This window comes from Clarias gariepinus, chromosome 3 (assembly GCF_024256425.1).
Source record: "Clarias gariepinus isolate MV-2021 ecotype Netherlands chromosome 3, CGAR_prim_01v2, whole genome shotgun sequence".
Classification (NCBI taxonomy): Eukaryota; Metazoa; Chordata; class Actinopteri; order Siluriformes; family Clariidae; genus Clarias; species Clarias gariepinus.
Genome location: NC_071102.1, coordinates 9,338,506 through 9,365,341, shown reverse-complemented (window position 1 = coordinate 9,365,341; position 26,836 = coordinate 9,338,506). Strand labels below are relative to the sequence as shown.

The window sequence follows — 26,836 nt, the reverse complement described above, 5'->3', positions numbered from 1 at the left end:
TGCTCTAGCTCTCCTTTTATCCAACAATAGAGAGCGAGAGAGAGAGAGAAGAGCAAGAGGAGGAAATGTGCTCTATAGGCATTTTAATAGATTTGGTGGAAATCTGAAACGTACAGTAAAAGACATCAAAGCAACACAGATTATTAGGTATTGTTACTAATGAAGCTTTATTTTAAAAAAGGTTTTGATTGATCTGAATGTGTGAAAGATAAAGTTTTAATAGAAAGAAAAGAGAAAATATATTACTATGTTTAAATACAATATTTGCGTTTTTTTTTTCCCTCTAAATGACTTACACACTAACAGCTTTATAATAACCACACATAGAGCTGTCATCTGCTGAGCACTTTAGCGTGTTTGCACTTCACATTTACGGCATGTGTCTGTGTGTATATGAGAGAGTTCTCTGCTTGTTACGACACATTAAAATCCGGTTTCTATAGCAGCTGTATTTATTGAATTACTCTGAATTTCCCTCTTAATCGACAGCTAACCAGCTCCAGAAGCTTTCTCCCATCTGGGCGCAATCAGCGCAGGAAATCCGCCGCTTCCCTTTTCTTCTATTTATTCACAAAGCCGTGCTGGAATCGCGATGTTTATTTAAAGTAATGCTGCACAGAGAACTACTGCGCTGAGGGAAGAAAATGAAACGTTTTCACACAGAATTACATTTCCCAAAACAATTGTTTCTGCCACTGATCCCTTTTCTGAAAGGCCTGGCTCTGCTGCGATCAGACTAACTGCTACACGGTTTCGCTTCTACACTCGGCCTTTATCATGTAGAATAGGAAAGCCTGAGAGGATCGGATCTGACTGGGCTGGGCTTGTTGGGTATTTGGTATTCTGTAGAGTGTGAGGCTGAATCTTTAAACAAAACAGCGTGCAAATTACTGACAATAAACTCTTTATTGAAGATTGTTTTTTACACATAGTGTTTTTGTACATACTTAATGTATTTCCATAGCTAACTACTAAACATATCCTTATTTCTCATTTTTGACCAAATAATGTGTTAAACACAGTGTTAAACTTTGAGCAATTACGCCACATCACATGTGAAACCCAGCATTAACATACAGTACGATACCAGTCAAAAGTACAATACCGGATTTTTTTCGAAACCTATAAAATAACACATATGGCATTAAGCAATTTAGATACAACATCAACAGCCAGTTGTGTTATCTTAACGCATGAAGGTCAGCTGTTCTGGAATAGTTCTTGCAAGACCAGTGTTGTGTCGAGTGCATTTGCAAAACTCATCAAGCACCATGATGAAACTGACGACCATCCCAGGAAAGCAAATCAAAACTTACCTCTACTGCAGATGAGAAGTTCATTTAGAGTTACCAGCCTTAGAAATGAACAGCAGCTTCAGATTAGAGACGGCTTTACAGAACATAGGTAGTGGACACATTTCAGTATCAAGTGTTCAAAGGAGATTATTGCATATTTTGGATGCCTTCAGGATTGTTTTAAAATGTAGAAAGAAGTACAGTATGTAAGTGTTTACATTGATTACATTTTTTAAGTTAACAAAGAACTAAACATCATACTTTTCATTATGGAACATCCAGGACACAAGATAACAAGCTACAGTACGTCCAGTAATCATTTACATAATAGTAGGCATAATATTAGTAGGCTTTCCCTTACCATGTCTTTTTTAACTTAATTAGCTCAACAAAAAATAAATAAATCAGCTTGCAAAGACATCCATCCTAAAGACTTTCTCCATTCTGGGGACTTTTCTCATTCTGGAAAAACTTTAGCACATTACCACTGACTGTTTGCCACATTACCACTGACACTGAAGACTTCCAAAACTACCAAATAAACATTTCCATCTTAAAAAGTTAACATTTACACATGTTCTTTCTTGTTTTTTTTTTTTTATGAATGTGCCATACGAATCCCTGTGTAAGATGTTACCATGGAAACAATAGCATAATAATATGAGAGAGAGAAAGCTAAACTTGTTGTGCTGTTATAGAAAATTAATTAACACTCCCTGACCAATCAGAACGAAGAACCTAACAACACTATGGTAGAATATCAAAAACGTATTATTATTTTTTATTATTATTATTATCATTATTCATTTGATCTCACATTCCAGCAGCGTTTTATTTGCACCCACAGTTGCTTTCGTATGAAGCGCCAAGCGAAGGAAGGTGTTAGATATCCCCTGTTTTTCCACCTCCAGGGATTGATTTCCAAACTACACTTTCCCTTATGAACCTATTTTATTGGAATCATGTTGCACTGATCTCTGTGTATTATCTGGATTAGTTTTATTTTTAATTTAAAAGAGATGACCCTAGTCAGTGAGACATCTGTTGGTAAGTATTGAACACAACATGAGGTTTCATCAGGAGCTGCTTTTATGAACTGATTTTAAAATAGATTTTTTTTTTTTTTTTTTGTCCAACTAATGTTGGGATGTCTTAAACAAACACAACAACTTTAAGAAGTTCACAATGACATTGTAATATCTTATCTTAAAGAGAACAACACACAGGAAATATTCAATGCATAAGCTTTAATTTTTTATATTTCAGAATACAAATGTGTGTAAATCATTTTTTTCAAAGAGAGAGAGTGGACTGTAGGGCTGTGAAGTGCTGTGTGTTTGACAGACAGGCCAAAGCTTCGGCCTCATGAAAACATAAGCTGCTCAAGCGGTTCTTTATGATGATGAAAACCATATGGATGTAAGTTACACAGCTTAAATAAGCATTTGCACAACTTTCTGGCCAACTCTGCACACCCGGCTGACTAAGAAAATAATTAGGATTTGTGAGTGGGGGCAAAGCACAGAGTCTAATATGCCTCAAATACACACCTACATCCACACACACACACACACACATACGCACACTTGTGTTTTTCATAACCCTTAAGTCCAGATGAACACAAGCAGCCAGTGCAACTATTTTTCTAGAAGAAAAACGATTAAACTTTGACAGTAGGGTGTTAACATGATGTTTCTGTGCAGAGTAGAAATAAATGTTATATACCGTGAGATGATATTTTACAGTCAGAAAGGCTGCGCCGCCTTTGGGTTTCCGAAGCATGATCTGGTGTGAATGGAAATGCATTTGATGTGCCACCCACATCCTGTTCTTTCCTGATCTCCTGCATTCTCAGACACATTCACAATTATTTACTCATTCCTCCATTTGAAACTTTTTCTTTCCCTCGCGTGCCCTCTGTCTTCCTCTTTCTCTACTTTTGTTCCGTCTCTAAATTTTTCATTCGCGCATCTGCACGTGCTCGTATTGTGACTTGTCATTTAGCTCTAGCAAAGTGAAGCGGCCGCACTTTCGGCTCCGAGAGCCGATAGAAGGATGTAACTGTGATGTGATGTGAAAAGGTGTAGACGACAGGAGCTGATATCTAAATGTGCTTCCTGTGTTCTGCCTACCCCAGTGCTGTCAAAGCCCACTTCAGGCTAGGCAGCCCTCTGATGGTGGATGTGTGCACGTCATGGTGATGAGATGGTGATCATGATGGGTGTGTGAGTGTGTGTGTGTAAGTGTGTGTGCATGAAAGGAAATATGAGAAGAGAGACACGGAGATGGGAGATGAGTGGGACTTCGACAGTGCAACAATAGAACTGTGTTGTCTCAGACAGACTCGGATAGACAAAACATCTCCTCTTGTGTACATGATCTGTTGTCTATGTTGTGTCTAATATCTGTCTATATAGCGTTAACTCACCGAATTGTTTGTGTGCATTTATGCCTGCCACCTGACTCAGCTTTTTAAACATAGACATCGAGAAAGTATAAAAGAGTAAAAGTATAAGAGATCGAGAAAGTATAAAAGAATAGCTGAATGCCCAGTAAGTATAGAAAAAGTGAATATACATAAATGAGGTATTAGAGAGTACAGGTTGCGTTATAGACAATAATATTTTTGTAGCATAATAAGTGCAAAATTTTTATTGTTTTGAATCAGCCATACGATTATAAAAAAACAACATTTCTGCTGATTATTAAACAAAACAGCTAGCTATTAACTCGACTGTAGATTTAATTCTTGAATCTACATTTATATGCTAGTCTTTATAATATATGGAGAGGCACACCTTTATTTAATAATTTATTGTCAGACCGGTGAGTCGTGTCACCGTCTCATAGCTCCAGCGTCCTTGATTCGATCCTGAGCTTGAGTTACCCTGTCTGTTTGGAGTTTTAAGTTCTCTCAGGTCCATGTGGGTTTTCTCCATGTTCTGCAGTTAAAATGTACCTGTAGGTGGACTTGCGACTCTAAGTTGTCCTGTGTGTGTGTGTGTGTGTGTGTGTATGTGATGTGATACCTGCTTTTCCCCAGACTTGACTCTGGATCCACTACTGCCATCGGCAGAATAAAGTGATTAATAAAGATACTAAAGGGTCCTCCTTCTAAATCACCCCTCTTCTTTTCCCATACACATACATATACCTGTGTATGCCAGGGCATATATATGCCTGGGCCAGGGGTAGCTCAGTGGTTAAGGCATTGGACTATGGTCCGGAAGATCCCAGGTTCAAACCCCACAACCACCAAGAATGCCACTGTTGGGCCCTTGAGCAAGGCCCTTAACCCTTAACTGATCAGATGTATAATGAGTTAAAAATGTAAGTCGCTCTGGATAAAAGCGTCTGCCAAATGCCTATATATATACACTATTTTTTTTTTTTTTTTTTAAGTATATGAATAGAAAACAAACCAAACTGATCAATTTGTCTTCACTTGTGGAAATGGACTAATAGTTCAGAATCTTGCTAAATGAGTTAAACATAAGCATGCGAATACTGTAAGTGTAGGTAATTGATATTGTAGGTGCTGACCTTTTATCCAAGATCACTTGCAGATCATTGATCATTAATCTTCATTCAGGAACCCTTATAGAAAACAAAGAAACGGAAACAAATACATAACACTGTTTGGGATTATTGTTTATACTATAAAAAAAGGTAAATGTTACATTAAATAAAAAAAAAAAAAAACACAACTTCTCTTGACGTCTTTGTGTTCTCTGCGTAACGTTGCCACCGATTTCTCGGTGATCACCACTAAAGAAGCGCGAGAGTCGTGATGTGATGTTGAAGGCCAGTAGAGTCGTGTTGGTCTGCAGAGGCTGCGAGGTGCTACTTTCTCACCTGTTTTAAAAATAGAGACAAAGAGGTCGCAAAGCTGAATTAATCATATGATTATAGTGTCCACTTAATATTGGTTTCCATGGCACCGGCTGCGCAAAGATTACCATCTGAGCCGAAGCAGTGATTGGCATTGCACCGTCTGCCTTTATTTTTGCTCACAGTCTGAACACTGGCGAATCGTAATTACACATTAGGCTCTTAGAAATCATGCAAGGGTTGGTTAATTAGGCTAGTTGTCCTTCATCGTTGTTGTATAAATGAGTAGATACAATAAAAAAATAGAAGTGCATGGATGAGTAAGTGTGTGTGTGTGTGTGTGTGTGTTTGTGTGTGTGGTTAGGAGGTCATTATCCATTTAAGCCTAGAGGAAAAGGAGTACTCACTAAAAGAGAGAGAGAGAGAGGTGACAAAGCAGCATCTTAAAATGCTTTTCAACCCTTTTAATGCAGCTCTCTGCCAAAGCGTTCAATTAGGGATAAGTTATAAGAAAAAAAAAAATAGGTAGGTAGGTATGGACACTGAACAAGTTTTGAAAAGGAATGACATCAGTTCATTCTTGGAGCAAACATGAAAAGCGAGAACGAAGCACTTTCACAAATGTCCTTTTAATATTTGTGAGTTTTCGAATTTAAAAAGTGACCTGAGGGAAATATGAAGCACAACTAGACTGTGTTAGTACAAACCTGAGTCAAAGCAAAGGCCAAGCACTTATTTATTTATTTACTTATTTATCTCGCTTGCTTGTGTGAGGCTTTTTTTTTAAATTTCTGGTCAAGCCATGCTACTCTGATCGATCATACACACAAATAATATATTATATATATATATATATATAGTGTGTGTGTATAAAATAATGTCACTAATAATACATACCGCCACCGTTTCTCTCTTTAGGGAGTTGTTAAAATGTGTATTATGTCCCGCACTTACACACACACACACACACACACACACACACCCTCAACACTCCCTCTCTCCGTCTCACTGTGTCTCTCCTTCTCACTCTCTCAGCAGGAGATCTTTGTCCTGTTTTGCAGCTGGGTCTCTGACCCTCTGCGTTTCAGCATGTGACCTCCGACCCCAATACTTCCGCTTTAAAAGAACGAGTCCCCCTAACCCTTCTGTCCTGCCAGCATTCTGGCATCACTTTCAGAAAACGCTGAGTGGATTCCTCGTCACCATGGGGATTTCTAATGATAACTAGTTATAAAATCAATTAGACAGCTTTTACCTGCCATAAATAGCTTTTATCTGTTCTGCCTTTGCTTTATAATAAGAAAAAAAAGGAACTTGCCATGTTACAGAAATTGCTAAACTTAGAGTCTACTTCTTAAAAAATGCTAAATGAACATTTAATCATAGAAAACTTCATCAAGGGGCGTTCGAGTCAAGCCAGGACTTCTCATGAATAAAGGCATAAACACAATTAACATTTACAGAAGACTTCTAGCGCAGTACGGTGATGAGACATCACCTCATTGAACATTTTAAAGAAGGCCGTGAGTGATGATCCTGGCCAATGTGGCTCTGAGCCCACTGTAGTCATTCCTGAGAACACTCAGCGAGTGGGAAGCCTGATCCTTGAAAATCGATGGATAACTGGAGACACATCTGTCTGTGGGAATCGGACACACAATCATTCAAACGCACCACTAGTACATTACAGGAACTCGGCTGGGGGTTATTGCCACAGTTCTGACCTCGCTCCTAGACATTCCCACATGTTTGGGCCATTAAAGAAGTTCCTGGGAGGCCAGCGATTCAGACATGAAGCAGCAAGTCTGATCATGCTTCCGGCGTACTGAGGAAAGTTTCTACCTTGATAGTATCCGTTGGGATGAGTGTTTCAATTTCAAGTTAAAATTTTATTTGTCACATACACAACTATACACAGTGTGTAATATGCAGTGAAATGCTTTTATGACTAAAGTGATTGAATGTCCTAAAAGTAGAAAGATTCCAAACCAATGAAAATATTGCACTAGAGAATATAATTTAATTAAAATGCAATTAATTCACCTAAATTACAATTAGCACATTATGTGTAATTTATATATTGTATATATTTCTGTTTTAAGTATTTTATTGTACTTTTTTATATTTGTACATTCCATCCCAACTTTTGGATTTTACAGTTTTATTTTTATTTTATTGTTTATTGAAAATCCTATCTTAAGTTTAATTATATTCTTCTGGTGCAATTTTACTTTTATTGTGGTGTAATATTTTTATTCTGTTCTATCTTCCCTGTTTTAGGTCACGGACAGTCGTATAAGCATTTCGCTGGGTACAGTATGGCTGTGTATGTAACAAATAAAAAAATTCATAAAAATATGTGAATTTTCAGTCAAATAAAAAAAATTAAATTCAAAATAATTTTAAAAATAAATTAAAACTTTAAATTAAAAAAAGTTACAAAGGGATAGTAAATATTAAAATATAAAAGTATGAAAGTCTAAAAAAAATATATGGTGTATGTATGACACCAGCAGTATGATCAAAACATACAGTATGAGATACGTGTGTGTCAGCAGCAGTGTGACTGTCCATGTCCTAAACTGTAAGTCAGTTCTCCTTTTATGTGTAAATGAGCAGTGTGTAAAACAAGAACAAGAAATTATATAGAGAAAAAAAGCTAACTTTGGTTATTCTGCGCAATCAAAAGTCCCGGTTTGACTCAAACGCCCCTTAAACAAAAAAATATAATAATAATTATTGTTATTATTATTAAATGTAAACCTCTGTGTAATTCTACAGTGGTGTGCTACGGTATAAACTTGCCGACGTGCTTTCGAAAGAGATCAAAAAGTATCAATGATGAATGTAACGCGTATAACAGCAGGTGCTATGAGCCTTGTTGTCTGACACATGTTTCTTCTGGTTGGCCGTTATACTGTGGCATGAGGTAAGATGTATAACAGTGTTGATGAAATCTGGCAGGAAGCGTAGAGCCGCTATTGCTCCAGTGTCACCTCTGCTAGCATCTCTTTTTAGCTGCAGGGACGCTAATCAGTGGCCTGTAAAGGAGAACGCTAGGCTGCAGGGAGCATGTTTACCCACTCATCAGTACAAACTCATAAACACAGGACGTGTACTAGCCATGGAGCACCGTGTGATTCCACATCTGAGTGTGGCCGGGGGTCCTGATTTATCAGTCATTAGATTCGAGGCTGTCATTTTAACTCGGCCATGACGCTCATTTGTACAGTGTGCTCGAGCGAGCTTTCCCTGCTAAACATCTCAGGCGTGAGACAGCCTGGACGGGGGTTAACTGCAAACACATGACCACTGTCATACGACCTTGTTTTAAGGTAGACGACTGAGGGAGCGTTTCTGTAGCTCTTTCTTTCTCTTTCTTTCCATTTCACAGCCTGTGACCACTGCCTCTAGTTACTGTCTCTCTGTGTCTGTGTCTCTGTCTCTTATTACCACCGTCTCTTGAAGTGTGTGTGTGTGTGTGTGTGTGTGTGTGTGTGTGGTGTGTGCGCTGCTGCGCCGAGTGGAGAGGGAATAGTGGAGGCCGAGGATGTCAGCACAAGATAAACACCAGCACAGTCAAGTGGCTTTGAGAGAAAGAAAAAGAGACAGATAGGGGCGGATCCTATGAGCTGGCTCTTTTCTGTAGTACGAGGACGTGAGTATAGGACACGAGCTGTGCGGCCAGTTCAGCGCACCTCGGGTACATCTTTTGATCTTCCTCTTTCCTGACGCTGCTTTTTTCTCTTTGACCAGACAATCCTTAACATCAGGACTCCCTCCTCCTGCGAAGACACCTTCTGTGTTGTAATCCATGTCGAGTCTGGTTTGTGCCGCCTTCTCAGAAACTTTTGGAAGATCCGAAAAAGATGGGAGAATGTGGTGGTCTAACATAAAAGGTACACTAACAAAAAAGACCTTGAGACCTTTTGGTTCGACTAGTCAAAAGTTTGGACGTCTCTTCTAACTTTGTATTTCTTTCTAAAACAATGCTGGAGGCGTCCAAAAACTACCTTTTAGCATAGGTACAGTTTGGAGATGGACTTTCATCACGCTGCTCGATTGGGTTTTGCAAATGCACATGACAATACTGTTTCTGCAAGAACTATGTCAGAACAGATGACCCTTGCCTCTTAAAATAACAACAGACTGTTAATGTTGTTTTTCTTGTTATGTAATTACCTAATGCCGTATGTGTTATTTAATAGTTTCCTTTATTGTTCTGGAATAAAGAAAATAAATCACTAGACAAAAAACATTGTATTAGAAGTTGTGTCCAGACTTGAGACTCGTGGTCACATAAGGGTGCGACGATGGTGCGACTACTGATACATAATACTACACAGTGCAGCCATGAATTAATTCAGGTTTTAAGAAAGGGCATAGATCACAAGTGATCAAGAGTGTATAAAGTTATGTTTTGGTTTCGGAATGTGCATGACTTTGCATGAATCCATAAATTCAGAAGAACTCCAGGACTGCGCTAATATCACGTGACCGCCATCTTTCCGACTGCTGTGCGAACTCTGCTTTTGATTCATAAGTGTTTAGTGCCACTTTACATCTCCTCTTCGCAAAATCTCTTACTGTTTGCTTGCATCATTTTCTTTTTAACTCCGTTAGCCATGTTTCTTCTTCAAATATCATAATAAACCCTAGACTAAGTATGGCTTTTGGAAATAAAAAAACAACAACTATATATTAGAAAGACTTTCCTTTTTTATTATTATTATTGTGACACATTTATTTTGGGGAATTTGTCATCTTATACAATTTGCATTTTTTAAGATATGTTACTTAATGCCGTGTAAAAGGCTCTACAGCACATCATCGTGTTTAGATGATGTGAAGAGCGGGTGCCATTTTTTTTCTTGAACAGACATTAAAACACACTTTCACTTATTACTATGTGTTGTTTATTTCCTGCCACAATGTTTGATAGACGGCCTGTTCCAGGCTCTTAGTGTCGAGCAGTTTCCACTAAACCAGGCCGGACTACATACTCTCTAGGTTTATTAAAAAGGTTTTCCTGTTTGACTGAATATTACGAGTATAATAATCTCCTTCCCACATTTTAGTCTGCATAGATACACCTCTAACATAGCTTTTCTACCTTTTCTCTCACTTTCATTCTCCCTCCTTATAAGAGGTTAAGACATCTGTTTGTGCGAGAGGAGGTCTGATGACTAAAGTGTGTGTGTGTGTGTGTGTGTGTGTGTGTGTGTGTGTGTGTGTGTGTGTGTGTGTGTGTGTGTGTGTCTGTGTGTCTGTAAGCATTACTTTCCTTTGAGCCTGTGTGTATACCTGATGAGGAAGGAGGGCTGACAGAGAGAGGCCATATCAGTGCCATATCACACCTAATTAATAAAGCTGGTCTGTGCTAATTAAAAAAGTGTGATTAATGCCACTGCCAGGATTTCATGGCACACTGTGGTGTCGTTTTGAGTCACAGATCTACCGCCACGTAGAGTAATAGCACACACACACACACACACACACACACCTCTGTCATGAATATGAGAACTACAGTTTAAAAAAAGGAGAAAAATAAAATCTATTTTTTTAAGAAGAAGAAGAAGCACAGCGTTTCCTGATTTTCTCGTCACAATATCCTTCATAGAAATGCAGCAAAACTATCATCTTTGAGATAGCCAGATAAAATAAAAACTCTGGCTAAGAAGTACAACTCATTTCTCAGAACTATTACAACCAATTTCAGTACTGTCTTGCATTCTGTTGTTGTTATTATTATTATTATTATTATTATTATAATTATATTCTAAACTGAAATATGTGGGGAAAATAATTTCATTATACTATATTTGACAAAAAAGACATTCTATTCTATTCTATTCAATGTAGATTACCTCATCTCTCATTCTATTCTATTATTCTATTATTAATTCTATTCTATTCTTTTCAATTCAAATGTATTTAGTTTGCTCCATGTCCTTATTTCGATGCTTCCTAATAACCTAAGATAAATAAATATATACAAAAGAATTTCACTGCAGTGAACTTTTTCTATACATGAGAGAAAACATTCTGCATTTGACAATAAAAAACAAACAAACAAAAAAACACCACCTTCCTCCGCTCTGCTTTATTCTATTCTATTCTATTCTAATTCAAATGTATTTAGTTTGCTCCATGCCTTTATTTCGATGCTTGCTAATAACCTCAAATAAATCAATACATACATAAATAAGTAAAACTTTTATACAAGACAGAAATCCTGTAATTTTATTCTTTAAAAAAATAACAATTAAAAAGCCTCATACAAGCAAGCTCCACAAACAAACAAACAAACAAACAAACAAACAAACACAAATAAAGTATTGCACTGTACTGTACTTGTATACCCTACATGCCAGTAAAAATCGTCTATTCTATTCTATAGTTTTCCTTGTTTGGTTTTATTCTACCTACTATATCCAGCTTTCAAACCTATGTTACTATGTGCAGTAAAAACTATTTTATAGCGCTGTACTTGTACGGCACTGTACAATAAAAATCTGTCATTCTCTTCAGTTCTATTTTATTCTACAGTATTTATATTGTACTATCGCTTTATTCTGTATTCGGAGTTGCGGGTGCCTGGAGCCTACCCCAGAAAACTTAGGGGACGAGGCATGGCACACCTTGGAGAGGGTGCCAATCTATTGCAGGGCACACACACATACACATGCATTCACACACTATGGGCAATTTGGGAACGCTAATTATCCTAATCTGCATGTCTTTGTACTGTGGGAAGAAACCGGAGTACCCAGAGGAAACCCACCAAGCACGGGAAGAGGCAGAATCAAACATGGAGGGAATCAAACCCACTGCCACTGTCCCGCTTTTAGCTAATAACCTGGAATATTCAAATAAATAGGTAAATAAATAGAATTTTAGCCGTATTAAACTAGGAACCCCGTAATTCTATTCCATTCTAGTCTAGTCTAGTCTAGACAAGTCTGGGATGTGTGGGAAAAAGAATTTCACTCTAATGCATTTGACAAAATCTATTCTATTCTATTTTATTCTACTCTATTCTACTGAAATGTATTTAGATCGCTCCATCTTTCCATTTCAATGCTTGCTCAATATACCAAACAAACAAACAAATAATACATTTCACTGTACTGTACTTGTATACATGACAGAAAAAAATGACATTCTATTCTATTCTATTCTATTCTATTGTCCTCCTTGTTCTATTTTATTCTATAAAACTCAGCTTCCAAATCAGCTACCATATGCAGTGCAAAACTCTTTTATGGCACTGTACATGGCATTTTTTATACATAAAAATATAATGATTTTATTCTATTCTATTCTAGTCCAGTCCAGTCTAATCTATAATATTCTAGTCTAGGCTACTCGCTATACCTGCAGCTTCAATTTACATTGAGCACAATTTTAATGTACTGTACTTGTACATGGGAAATGAAACTTATGTTTTATTTATATTTCTTTTTATTCTGTTATATACAATGAATTCTATCAATTCAACCTGTTTAACAACCAAGTAAATAAAAAAATCACTGAATTGTATTTGTTTTTGTGATTATTAAACCTTTCTGCAACGTTGCACGGTCTTCGTGAATATATATACTTACTTATTTATTGTATGTTTTATAATATTCTGCATGCATTCTAGCCTACTTTATACTATCCTGCTCTACCAATTTTCTATTCTGCTACATTCTATTCTATCCCTCTTCTTACCATATTGTTTTCTATCCATTTCGGTTTTAACGTATGTATCTTGTTGTTGCTGAGATTATTACATTTTATTTATAGCACACCTAGAAAATCTCACATTTAATGGTCACCACTATTTCCCCTGGGCGTCTGCATCTCATAGCTAGCTTGCATTATTAAAAGAGCCAAAACAGGGCTGCGGCCATTAGTTAGTGCGTTAGGATCTGTGCGCTGGGCAGTGTTTGTCTGTTTCTCATTGGGGTAAACATTTGTTCCAGTTGTAGATGGTGTGCAGCAGGAACATGAATCAGGGACGAGAAGCGGAAAGCACTGTGACAGCTGCAGCTCATTACCACCACTATTACTGATCTAGGGGACTGCTGGGGGAAATTCCTCTTTCCAAGGAAAGTGTTCCTGTTTACCATACAGCACTGGAGATCAGGAGCTGTACACACAGATGCACAAACACACATACACAAGCACACATATGCCTATGTTCGGATGTTTTCTTTATAGCCGATCGTATGTAAGCATTTGATTTCAATGATTAAAGACTGCATCGCATCTGTGCTTTTTTTTTAAATACATACTCTGTATTTGAGAGTACAGTATTTCCACCTAGATACTCTCATTTATTATTGTACACACACACACACACACATGTGCGCACACACACACACACACATGCTCCTTCAATCAGGCACATCTGACTCAGCCTTGCTGCTTTACGTCATTCGGTCCAATCAGGCAGACTTACACCGGCCCATTAAAGTGGAAGTCTTTCTGTTTTTCTTGGTCACATTTTTACAGGTTAAATAAACAAAACTATTTTGGAAAAGATTCTGTCATATCACACCCCCCACCCCCCTTCCTGTAATAACCACTACCTAATTCTGAAATATTAAAATATTAGCTGACTTTCTGTTTATGCTTAAAAAAAATGACAATGCAGAAAAAAAAAAAAAAAAAAAAAAAAGAAAAGAGTGCTGATATCCTGGAGAACATTTACCAAAAAGACTCTAAACGTTAATAATGTTGTTAACTTCACTTTAAGAATGTTCTTTAATTAACAAGTGGTATTTGAAACCCTGCTGAATTAAACTAGTACGTAAACTGTTTGTAAATTAAAAATCTTGGAATCTTGATTGCTTATCTGCCCCTAAAAAAGACAAATAAAAAATATATATATTTAAAAAAGCTAATCTTTTTGACTAAACTGAGTTACTGTGGTATTTTGTGCTCATTTTGTACTTTTTGAGTTGTTGTGCATTTTAATTCACTCTCCATCAAAGAAAAATAATTCACTTAAATGGTTCGGCTGTGCTTTATTCCAGTTGTAACACTTTACAACTTTTATCAATTTGTGGTCATTAGAAAAATAAAAATAAAACTTAATGCAAGTTGAGCTGTGGTGTAATCAAATATAACTCAATGTACCAATGTTGTGCCCAGTTTATTACTTTCAGATGAACCACAGGCATGGAGCCTAACCCAGGGTACTTAGGAGAACAAGGCAGGAACAACCTGGATGAGGTACCAACCCATCACAGGACACTAGCACACACTTACACTTTCACAGCCAGTCAAACACTATGGACAATTTGGAAACACTAATCCACCTGCACTGGAAGTCTTTGGAGTGCTCACCACTAAACCACTATGCTGCCCTGATGTAATCACTGAATTGTAAATTCAACCTGGGTTAGAAATTATTCATTAAGTCTCCACGATTTGTAAGGAGTAATATAATCTTTCATAAATGTCAGGAGAAGGCGTTTCAAGTGTCAGTGCCATTTTAATTGTGTCAAGTCAAACATGGTGCCAACTGTAAAGGCACACATCTGATAGCATGCTAATAAAAACAAAAATGACATCGACAGGGAAATAAATGTTTTTTTTTTTGTTTTTTGTTTTTTTGGTTGGTTGGTCAGAGAACAAATCAGCCAAACATTTGCCCTGCTGAATTCAATCATTTACCACGACTTTGTCATGTGCACAGCTATTCAACTTTTCCATCCAGAATTTGGGATACCTTTGGCTTATACACATCACATGAATACTATCCCAGTGTAAATTTGTACAAGTACAAGTACTCCTGAGAATTATTATTTTTTTTGAACCAACATCAAAATGGGGTGAATGTGGATTACTCATACAGGTCTATTTGCTATTAATTTTTTGCTCAAAAACCTCAGTGCCCACAGCAAGGTAAATGGAGAGAGATGCATATTGGATGGGATTTGAAATGGGATTTGAAATGGGAACACCAGCGGAAGGGAAACTAAAACACATGTCTAATGCTTACAGTTAAAGTCAAAGAGGAACATTATCATAAAATGAAAATTTTCAGTTACATTCATTCTTGCAATGCAAAACAATAATATCCAAATCTAAATAGTGTAACTTGACTAACTGTCAAAAAGTAGTAGGAAAATATACATGAATACATACGTCAATACATTTTACATTCTCTTTGTCTATTCTCTTTGGAACCAATGTCAAAAAAAGAATTAATAAAACGTTGTGCTTCTAACAATTACTTGCTTTGCAAGAGCTGCTTTTAATACTAGTATTAATATTAATCAACATCAATAATTAATATAAATTTCCAGCTAGTTTTGACTGCAAAAGCCATATAAATGAAATGTAATTTCATCCTGCTTTAAATTTTAGGTGAGAAGATACCATAAGATTTAGAGATTAGATAAGATTTTTTCTGTCTAATCATCAAACAGCTAAATAATAAATCAAAAGCAGCACTGTCTATTAGTGTCCATGTATACCGTTTTGGTCACTGTTCCATTTACCCCTGCCCTGTGAACTGATTGTCACCTCGGACTGGGTGGAATCACAGAAATTCCTAGAAATACATAACTGAAAACAAAGTTTTCAGGATAGGCTTCCAAAACTGCTGTAAAGTTGCTTAAACACTCATCTGTTTTTTGGGAAACACGAAACACACCACAGATTTACGTCATCTGGTTTCATTATCGATAATCAAAATAGCCGAAGCTAGAATCCTCCACCCCTCAGGAAACAAGTGCTCCAAAAATAATACTGCCATTTTACTCTTATTACAGGTGCCTTCCAGTCACTCATTCTTTCTCAATAACGGCACTATAAACATTTAAGCACAGACGTCACTTATGTATCCTCTCCGCTCTAAAGCCAGGAGCGTCACAGAGGTGCAGGCCATGAGCCAGGGCCAACTGCATTGGGTTAATGTATTAATTTCTTCATGCCCCTCGTGAAAAACATAAATCAAAAGAAGCCAAAACAGCACCTTGTGTTTCGAGGGGTTCTCACCCTGTTTGACCTCTGCCAATTTTGATCTCATTTCGCTTTAACTTTGCAGATCAGACTTTAATTTTGAAGCGGGTCGAAAGGACAGTGATGAATAGGGTGCATCGCATGGAGCTTAAATTACCCTCTCCCTGGTGGTGGGGGATCAGGAGGTGCAGGCGGCAGCAGGAGGGAGTGAGGGTGGGTCTTCCATGACCTAGTAACAGACAGAGAAAGAGGGCTGGTCAGCACTTGCCCTTACAACCCTGCAACCTAGCACACCCAAAGAGAGAGAGAGAGAGAGAGAGAGAGAGAGAGAGAGAGAGAGAGAGAGAGAGATCTAATCAGCATATGGTTAAAGTACTGGAACTTTTCCCTGATGAGAGGTCAAGTTTGATCACAAAGACTGTGTTTCACATTAAACCACATTTTAAAATTCAAGTATTCAACAAAATCGGTTTTAATGAGTATGTGTGCTTCAGTACTGGAATAAGGCATAGAAGTTTATTGAATGAATTATGCATATTTCATTGTACTCACTTGCTTCACTTTCATAAACACTATATCTGAGTTAGTAAGATATATTACAGTGGGTATTAAAGTCACCATATACATATTTTTTTATATCAAATAAAATGCTTAACATGGTGGTTTATTAAACAGTAGAATAAGGGTATAGACATACCTACACTTTTACTATCATCAACGATATTCAGATTTTATAAATATAAAATTTGGTGAAATGGTATAAAATAGCATATTGTTTTTTACATATTATAAGCTGATTTTCTTTTTAATAAATGTGATGATGCAATAAGACTTAAATCAACTTTTTAAAGAAGTTTTATGAAGATTACAATGATCATGCATTTTGTAATAGTAGTAGTAATAATGTAGTACTAATAGTGGTATTTTTGTTGTTGTTGTTGCTGTAGTTGTTGTCACAGCCCTGGTTGCTGTTTCTGCTTCTTCTTCACTCCTACTACTAGTAGTAGTTGCAATAGTATTATTAGTAGTACATTATGCTTTAGTGTAAATGCATGTACAAATGCAACTGAGGCATTTGGGATGTGTGTAGAAGGAAGTATTTGCTGGAAGCAGATGAGTCAGTGAGTCAGTGTTTCCCCTCCTCTCCAGTGTGCGCCCCGCCGCTCGGCCTCCTTACACACGCCACTAGGATTAACTGTGCCATGCAGACGTGCGGAGCGCACGCGCGCCCCTTTTCCTCTCCGTCCCCGTAAAATATCCAGGAGGATTTCATGTTCTGTCTCCCCCCCCCCCCCCCCCCCCCCCCCCCAGTCCTCGTCTGCGTTTCCATTCCCACTTTCTGGTTTAAGCAAGAGTGTATATACACACTGCAGTTTCTCCAGGCACTCCGAATACCGGACAGGATTTCGCGCGGTGCGCTTGGCTCCCGCCGCGCGCTCCGCTCTCACACCCGGCTGGTTCTCGGCGTGCATGGCGCGGAAACCTGCCGCTCTGTGGACAGCCATATAGTGGCTGTGGAGATAGTTATGAACATTTACGTTTACAGTGTACACCTGTGTCCGAGCGGCTTTTATTACCACCGTCCGGACGCACAACATGCAATATCAGAAGCATGGAGCGGTGCATACAAATGCAACCACTGATCACTGTAGAAATCATGCAAGTTAGCCATCTACTAATAATTACAACAACAACAACAACAACAATAATAATAATATTAATAATATTAATAATAATAATAATAATAATAATAATAATTACGTGTAGTATTAACATCCAGTGCACCAAGTTAGTGTTTTACTTTTAATGCATGAAACTTTAATGCCATTACAAATATCTGACTGGTCAGGGTTAATCAGATTAGCAATTAATAAATTGGATTCATTTTTTAAATCGCAGAGTGTGCTGCCAGTCAGTTTCCATGCTCTGCTCTGGTTTCCCCAAATCTCTCACGAATGTATTTATATTTAAGAACAAATTTGCTTAACGTGTATAGAAATAATAACATAATAAAACACACGCACACACACACACACACACACACACACACCAGCCAGGAGCATTCATGATATCAGCTATAAAATGCCAGGCCTGCTGTAAATGTGTAAGAGTCGGAGTTAACAAGCACCTCTCCTGCTTTCCTTCACACTTCACAAGTGTTCACGGTAGACCTGTGAACAGCATATGGACACCGGGTTGGTGGGCTGACATGGTTATGGATTAAAACCTACGTGGTATTAATTAACCACGATCAAGAAGTAAAGCATTTCCGGCATATTAAACAGAAATATTATAGCTCTATAATTACTACAGCGTGTGTGTGTGTGTGTGTGCGTATGTGTGTGTGCGTATGTGTGCCTGTAGTATACATTACTGTACTACTGTACAATAGACTTATAGCCAACCATTTTGCATTTATTCTCAGTTTAATTATGACATCAACATTCAGAACTGTGCATCACCGTGGAACAAACAGTGAAGTTTTTGTGGGGGAAAAAAATACTAATAAGTATCATTAATACTGAATAATCTTAATAGACACATGTGACATATTATAGGTATATGAGCTGCACTGCTTATGACGCAAACTTGGGCCCAAACCTACCCATTAGTGTACCTATCTTTATTTTCATCAAATATCCTATAGCTGTATAATGTGCGCTAATAACAACAGTAATAATAATAATAATAATAATAATAATAATTATTATTATTATTATTATTATTATTATTATTTGAACAGTGGCTCAGTTTCTGAAGTATTTGTTTATTTGATTAATCTCTTTCTCTCTCTCTCCTTCCCCCTCTCTCTGTCTCCCACTCTCTCTCACACACACACCCTCTCACTCACCCACACGCACACACTCTCACTCACACACACGCACACCTTAAAACCAGCCTCTATAATCGAAAAATGCGGAACTGAACTTAAAAAAAAAGTTCAAAACGCAAAAACAAGTGTTTTGGTTTGGAATATGATTTCCTTTTTTATTTTATAAAAACTGTTTAAGTTAAAAAGGAAATTAATTAAGTATGCATCTAAGCTTTATGGACTTCTGATAAACTTTTTCTCCCGTTATTTGAATTTTATTGGTTTCTAAAATCTCTTTCAATAACACTCTTTCGGGGTTAGAAGAGAGGATGATATTATTATTATTATTATTATTATTATTATTATTATTATTATTATTATTATTATTTGTGCAGTTTTCCCGAAAAGAAAGACAGAAGGAGAGAAAGAAAAAAATATTTCCCTTTGGGCAATGGGTAATCAAATTCAGCACAGAAGAAGACACATAAATTAACATAAAAGGTCTGTACATTGTTCAAAGAGCTGGTTTATAAGCGGTGCGATTAATTACTGTGTAGGAATCTGTAACTGAGTTTTGTGTCAGTTCTTTATGGAAAGAGACAATTTAATCACACAGCAACTTGTAGGATGCGTAGGTACTTAAATAAATAAATACATAAATAAATAAATATGGAAAGCAAGAAAGAAAGAAAGAAAGAAAGAAAGAAAGAAAGAAACGCGTGCTCTATATTGCGTTCATGTCAGATTCCTGTGCGGTAAAGGCGCATAAACCCACAAAGTCTAGCTTTAGGGAATGTCTAAGCTATGGCAAAACACGCTTAAATAACTCCGTCCCGGCCTCAGATCTCTCCTTTAGCTGTAGGTGGATTTCTGTAGGATCTAAAGTGGAGTTAATCCACTGCTCGCTTTTCTTTCCTCCACTGTTTATTTCCAGCTCGTCACAATGTTCTCCATGTTCATCTGCCCCGACTAAAATTTTACTCCCGTGATTTATCACCTTCAGGAAACTTTTCCCCACGTTTACATTCAGTTATTTGTACTGAAATGGCCTTAAACATAATAAAAAAAAAAAAGTGGCAGTAATCCTGTAGCTATTTAATACACGTGCGCAATTCCATGTAACCGTATAATAACCGAAATTCATTCCAATTCATCTGACTTTATCAGCAGCCTATTTATTTAAATAGTTTAGCCTACACACACAGACATATTAATTACAGTCAGATTTGTAAAAAATATGTATCACTTTAAGTTCAGTGGACCAAAAATGTATAACTTTAATAAAATCTTAATTGAAATGTTTCTCATCTTCAAAAACAATTTTACAATTTTACAATTACATTGTCCCATAATATAGATTAGTAAAATGTTCAATTTTTTATGTTTTCTCTTTTTTTTTCTTTTCTTCACCAGTTCATTCAACTCTTTACTTTAAAGCCTTCTCACCTGGCACTCTGCTTATCAATATAGGAGAGAGTCCAGGTTGAATCTGCAATCAAAAACACATGATATGAATAGTAGTTTTGGTAAATAAATAAATAAATAAATAAATAAATAAATTGATGGTGGTTTTACTCTCCTATTCTGTACCTAGGTTAATGTGTGTGTGTGTGTGTGTGTGTGTGTGTGTGTGTGTGTGTGTGTGTGTGTGTATTATATATATATATATATATATATATATATATATATATATATATATATATATATATATATATATATATATATATATACACATAGATGTCTCGAGAGAGATATGTGTATACACTATTTTTAACATCTGCTTTATATGTATCTTTTGATATTAAACACGTGCTTTGTCAAATATTCTGTGTAAACAATATATTAACATGCTCATCTTTCTTTGCTCATCTGTGGTCGTCAACTTTTTTAAAGCAGATGAGAGCAAGCCTTGCTTAAATAATCACGGATTCTCTCTCTCTTTCTCTCACCCCCTCTACACACACATACACACACACACACACACCTACTGCTGCTACCACTCCTACTACAACACAGGAGGATATATTCCTTGTTGTATATGCAAATCTCCAAAGGCCCTTCACAAGGTCAGAAGGTCAATGATGCCCTTTAGTCCTGACATGACTTTTATAGGCAAGAGATTGCTTTCTTCTATTTATTATTTAATTATGTATCTTTTGTATGGGGTACAAAATCCCATGAAGTGATTAGTAGCATGCAAATGTGGTGTATTAATGTAGTAGCGCAATATTTCACTGTAAGTCGAAAGTATTAGGTACAAATTAAAATATTTGATGTGAGGTTAAAAAAACGGGCCTCAGATAACAATGGGTTTGATTGTTAGGGATAGCTCTCTCTCTCTCTCTGTCTCTCTCTCTCTCTCTCTCTGTCTCTCTCCCATTTCTTATTTTAAGCTTAAAAATAAGGTAGTATGATCCTCGACGCGTACACACACGCACGCACACGAACACTCACACGCGCATTTTCTTTTCTCCTTTCTTTCATTCTTTTTTTCCTTCTATTTTTAAGATCGACTATGCACTACAAACGCATAAACTCAGTCGGAGCAGAGCAAAGGCTTTCAGTTGTTGGTTTAAGCTGCTGGTTATCAGCACCAAAATCACGACCACAGGCAGGAAGAGAGACATTTTGCACTGGTGAATTATACAGAACAAACCTTGCTTAACCCCGAGTGTTGAATGAACTCTTAGAAAATAGCTACAAAATCCTCTTACAGCCTTGCAAAGTTCATTTGCGTCCGTGTTCTGGTCTGGAAACTATGATTTTACTGTAATCTAATAGGACAAAATAATTCGACAGGATGTCCAAGAAGTCTCCATACATGGGAGATATTAAGACTTTTAAATTTTTGCAAAAATGTAATTTAGTATATACATATAATACAGTACACGATTGCCATTTTCTTTGATCATACACACACACACACAGGCATCTCTTTCATTCATGATAAACTCATGTTAACACTTAACTAGTGCTTTTGTGCACTTCGAGTGCGTTCCTTTATACTTTGTTAATTATATAAAATAGGCATAAACTTTTTGAAAGAAGTTCTGCTTGAAAAAAAACTTTGGGGACTGTTGAGAAACCCTGTCGATTTAATCTTTTGTTCATATTGACTGCTACTTATGGAAATACTCTAGGAAGTATTACTCTAAGCGACTACGTGCACAGACACTTTGGCCACGTCTCAAACCGCACACCCAGACTCCTATCACTAAATAGGCTAGTATGTCGGCCCGGTTGCCTAGGCAACCCAAAAGGTTCCGTCAAAACCCGCACACTTCTGTGCGTTATAGTACTGTGCGTCAGCTTTTGTACTCTTTCAGATAATACACACTTCTTTGTAGTAGTAGTTGTAGGTCAGGATGCGGTTTGAGACTCGGTGTGTGTAAGAGCGCTCTTCCAAAAAATTAAGATGAAGAAGAAAAAGAAGAAGCACCTCGCAGACGTGTGTGTGTGTGTGAGTGTGTGACACTGACGGACGCGCCAATCGCTTTAGACGGACAGATGCTTGGGCGGATCTAATCGAAGGGCACGCGCGCAGCCACGATCGGGCACGAGCGTCCCGAATCAGCCGCAGAGACGCGCCGCTCTTTCACACTCGGCTCTCTCTCTCTCTCCCGCGTGCACGGAGCGGACACCTCTCAGTCTTATCTATAACACACTCTAACAATAAGGTTTGATTTTAGGCCTCGATTACTCTTTTTTTGTCCCCCTTTATAATCCGATCGTGATTGAAAGGAGACGGAAGAAAGAAAACACCGGGAAAAGACGGAGACGCAGACGTGGACGCTGACGCGAGTAAGAAGAAGGAGAAGCAGAAATTGGACAACTCACCCTTAGGCATGTTAGAAATAGTTTGCGTGTGATTGTCCCTCCATAACACGGTTTTCTTCAAGAGTTGGAGCGCTCTGATCTGATCTGATCTGATCTGATCTGAGAGATAATCTGAAACCCGGACAAACTTATCCAGAGCTCAACTTTCTCCTGCAGAAAAAAAAAACATCAATAATAATTCATGCCAAAATAAAGAAATTGATCTAACTTCAATGCTCAACCATTTACAGGCATTAGATCTTGATCAGATTTGAAGATCTTTTTTTTTTCTTTTTGCTTACCGTTATTTAAAAAAACAATAAAAAATAAAATTTAAAACTCCTTTTCCAGGCTGCGAAAAAATACACGCATGAATGAAAAATCTGTTTTGATCAGACATTAAAGGGGGGATAAAAATGAGTCTCTGAGGGTTCAGGGGGTAAAAAAAAGTCGCGATTGCTTCAGCTTGTTGCCGTTTTTAAATACCTGCTGCACAAAGAAGCAGGAAAAAAGTGCGATTAGCGGCCAAGAAAGTGTTTTTGGCAGCAGGCTCGGTGCTCAGTGCTCAGTGCGCGCGCAGCACCGGCGCGGGTCCGTCCCCCCTCCTCCTCCTCCTTCTCCTCCCGGTTCCAGCCAGGGACGTCCAATCAAACTCCGATCTCATCGATCCCTGCCCGCTCACCGCGGATTTTGGAGGCGCGCGGACAAAATTAAGCACGCAGGCATCGGCGCGGGAGGGCGACAAGTCCGTGCGTCTCCTTCCTTCATCACGCTTTTCTGTGTAGAGAAATAAAGATGGACGTTTGAGCGAAGGCGCAGGGAGTCTTGGAGTCTTTGGGATTTTTTTCTTTTGCTTCTTCTTGTTTTTTTTCTTTCTTTCTTTCTTTCTTGGCGGAATGGCAGCAGCAACAGCAGCAGCCTCGGCGGCGCGCTGAGACACTGACCCTAACCCTAAGTGATAGTTTGTAATCCGGGATCGGATTCCTTCCTCTCATGGATAGCGCGGCTGATCAAGCGAGCGAGTAAGTATCTACGCACGTTTCAGGTTGCACACGTTTGTCAGATCAGACGCACGGAGGCACAGTGTCGTGCGCTCGCACTCGGTGGCGCGGCGGATTTTACGCGCAGCATGTTTGTTTGTTTGTTGATTTGTTTGTTTTCAAATGATATGCGTGAAGTAAACTGGCCCGATCGGTGCTTGTGCATGGGCACTTCAGTGCTATTGTGTATTGTGTGACTGCAGTAGAGACAGAGAGACACAGAGAGAGAGAGAGAGAGAGAGGAAGACAGACATATGCCTGTAGCCTCCTGACAGGCGCTAGAGCTAAACCATCCGAGGTGGAAGGAGTTAATGTGACAGTGCTTGATGTTTGCCCCCCCTTGCTTTTGCAGGACTTTTGAGTGACGCGATCATTTTCGTGTTTTTTTTTTCTTCTCCCTTAAGCTCGCCTGTTGCGGCTGCCAGCGCGGACTGAGCGAGAATCACACCGAGCCTGAGAGACAGAGACACAGAGGGAGAGAGAGCGCTTTTTCTCCTTCACACCGCACCGCCAGGGCGAGAGAAGGAGAACGCGGCTGCCTTTTCAGCTTCCCCTGCTTTACACGGCGTTTTTTTTTTTATTCCTTCTTCGATTTTTTTAATCGTCTTTACATTTTTGCGGCTCTGAACGCCTCATGCCAGCCTGCTGAACGCGACAGGAGGAAGCGCAGCGCGGAGCCACCAGAGCCGAGCAGCTCCGGACTCCAACTCTGCAGAAAGACCCTTCTACCAGCACACACACACACACACACACACACACACTTTCTCTTTTTCCTTCTCTCTCTCTCTCTCTCTCTCTCACACACACACACACACACACCACAACACAAGACTCCACCATGCCGAGGAGGAAACAGCAGGCGCCCCGGCGCTCCGCAGGTACAGTCCTTGCTTTATTTCTCCGTATGTGTTTGTGTTTGTGTACAGAGCGCTGCGCTTCTCTCACTTTGAGCTCCGAGTGTGTGTGTGTGTGTGTGCGACAAACGCGTGGGCTGTGCGGTGCGCGCGCACACTGAGAACGAAAATATAGCGGCAGAAAGAAAAAAAAAGTTTTTTCCTCCTTTTGTTTTTATCAGTGTTTTGAAAATGGTGGCACTTTCTTTTTTAATAGTTATTATTATTATTATTATTATTATTAAAAGTTTTTATTAAGACTTCCATACCCGCGCGCAGTGTATACTATTTAGATCCTGCCACAAATGCAGATAAATTAATTTATCCTATAAGAGAGATTTTATCCCCCTCCCCCCATAATTTATTTTTTTTTCTACGTCAAACTTCTCGGACATTGCCCGTGATTTATTCCAGAGCACTGTGATCTCCCTCCTTAAATTTCCAGCCTAATAGTGAAACTGCAACTTCGACTAGGAAGGAGTGCTGCTTTCTTTTCTTTCTCCTCTCCCTCCATCCTCTTCTTTTTCATATCGACTCAGAGATCTATAAAGAAGCGTTGAGGATAAAAAGAGCTTCGGGGTCTCAGCTGACTGTCAGGACTCCTTTTGATGCTGCTTTTATTTATTTGTTTCCCCTCTTTTTTCCTGGCAACAATCATTTGCTCACATTGTATCTTTTGCTTTTGCTTTGTTTTGTTTATATTCATTATCTACAATAATAATAATAATAATAATATTAATAATAATAAATACATATTATATAAACAAAACAAAAGCAACTATTATTATCTTACATTTAGCGGAGAATGATCCATGCTTTAACATGGGCAATCACCTTTTTTTTTTTTTTGATTTGACGTCTGATCGATTGGCCGTCACGTGCCTCGCCTTTGATCTATTCATTCCCGATAAACATCAATAACTCGCTCGCCATGGCAACTCCAATCCCCGTGACGTCACGTCCTCAGTGAAAAAAAAAAAAACATTAAAGCGTCTCGAAGTTGCTCCGTCTCCCACTGTGTGCCATGACCAGGCCCACAAGGCCGTGCTTTCCTTCTCCTACCTCAACAACCTGCATTCCTCTGCCCCAAACAGGTGTGTTTTCACACATAACAGGCTGCGTCTCTGTCAAATAGGTAGGGAGCTCTTTTGTAGAATACACTCTCAGACAGAACAAAAAAAGGATCTTAATCTAAATTGTAGTAGTACCTTCAATCCAAAAGTACTAAAGTCGCACTATATTCATATTCATATTCATGTTTTCAAGTAGAAAATGTGACTCTGCCGGTCTAGTCACAGCACATTTCAGTACTATTTTATTTTTGAGTGTGTACCGTGTGTTGGTTTGTGTCAATTTAGTGGCCTGAAAAGTTGCAGAAAAGTGCATAGTGTTGTAGTAAGATATAAAATACTTTTTGGGCTGTGCTGAAAATTTTTATAAAAAAAAAAAATATATATATATAAAAAAAAATCTAAATCCTTGCTGTTGCTCAGAAAATACGCTTTAGTGAAGCTTTGTGTTTAAGCAAACAAATAACCAGTAACGCTCCATAGGGAGCTGAACAATTCAGTCTTAATAAATCCAACTTTGCACGACTGTTTCAACGCAGCTCCACAAAGCAAGCCAGCAACAATCGACACACTACCATGCTAATGTACCGTAAATGTCTACAATCTGCAAGGGCACGAAAAAAAAAAACTCATATTAACGCTTCCGTACACGTGCACACTCACACACATATACACACACATGCACGTTGCTGGTATGAAAAATGTTACTAATAGCCTAATCCGGAGACGGAAGAACGGTTTGCTCCATCAGTCGGACCCGTCAAAGCGACTTTGTTTCATATTTGATTTAATTGTCTCCCTCTTTGACAGGCACATTCATCAATGGCTCTAATGGTCAATCAGAAGTTGGCAGAGTGAGTGCTCTCATTTTATCCCCCCCCCAACCCACACCCACACACTCTAACACACACACACACACACACACGCAGACGCACGCACGCGAACCTCCTCATACGTTAGGCTTTAGTTTTACTCTATCAAAATGCTTTTGCCTAATGGACACGCTCAAGAGGTAGAAAGAGGGAGGAGGAGAATGAAGGATGACTGAAAGGCTTCTCATTTCACAGGGGTGAGAGGGGGGAAAAGATTCAGGCATTTATGCCTTTGATGAGCGGAT

At 38.3% G+C, this 26,836-nt stretch overlaps 1 protein-coding gene and 1 long non-coding RNA gene across 4 annotated transcripts in view; one reads left to right on the top strand and one right to left on the bottom strand.

The window, feature by feature from the left end:
- Nucleotides 1-2,527: 2,527 nt before the first annotated feature.
- On the bottom strand, nucleotides 2,528-23,278 carry LOC128518506 (uncharacterized). 2 transcript variants are annotated; one of them, XR_008357738.1, is made up of 5 exons: nucleotides 23,019-23,278; nucleotides 22,738-22,887; nucleotides 20,347-20,389; nucleotides 16,246-16,317; nucleotides 2,528-5,150 (listed from the first exon to the last, which is right to left on the bottom strand). It is a non-coding gene; the product is annotated as an uncharacterized LOC128518506 (long non-coding RNA). The 2 variants fall into 2 exon arrangements; XR_008357739.1 differs by lacking the exon at nucleotides 20,347-20,389 and having other exon boundaries at nucleotides 23,019-23,276.
- Nucleotides 23,279-23,282: 4 nt separating this feature from the next.
- Nucleotides 23,283-26,836, top strand: part of tshz3b (teashirt zinc finger homeobox 3b) — a 43,610-nt gene continuing 40,056 nt past the window's right edge. Inside the window, exons 1-2 of one of the 2 annotated variants that reach the window (XM_053491647.1) lie at nucleotides 23,283-23,738; nucleotides 24,161-24,634. In XM_053491647.1, coding sequence (XP_053347622.1) covers nucleotides 24,595-24,634 — 40 coding nt within the window. In that variant the 5' untranslated portion in view covers nucleotides 23,283-23,738; nucleotides 24,161-24,594. Of the gene's footprint in view, nucleotides 23,739-24,160; nucleotides 24,635-26,529; nucleotides 26,574-26,836 lie in introns of those variants that run through there. The other variant, XM_053491649.1, reaches the window with a different exon arrangement.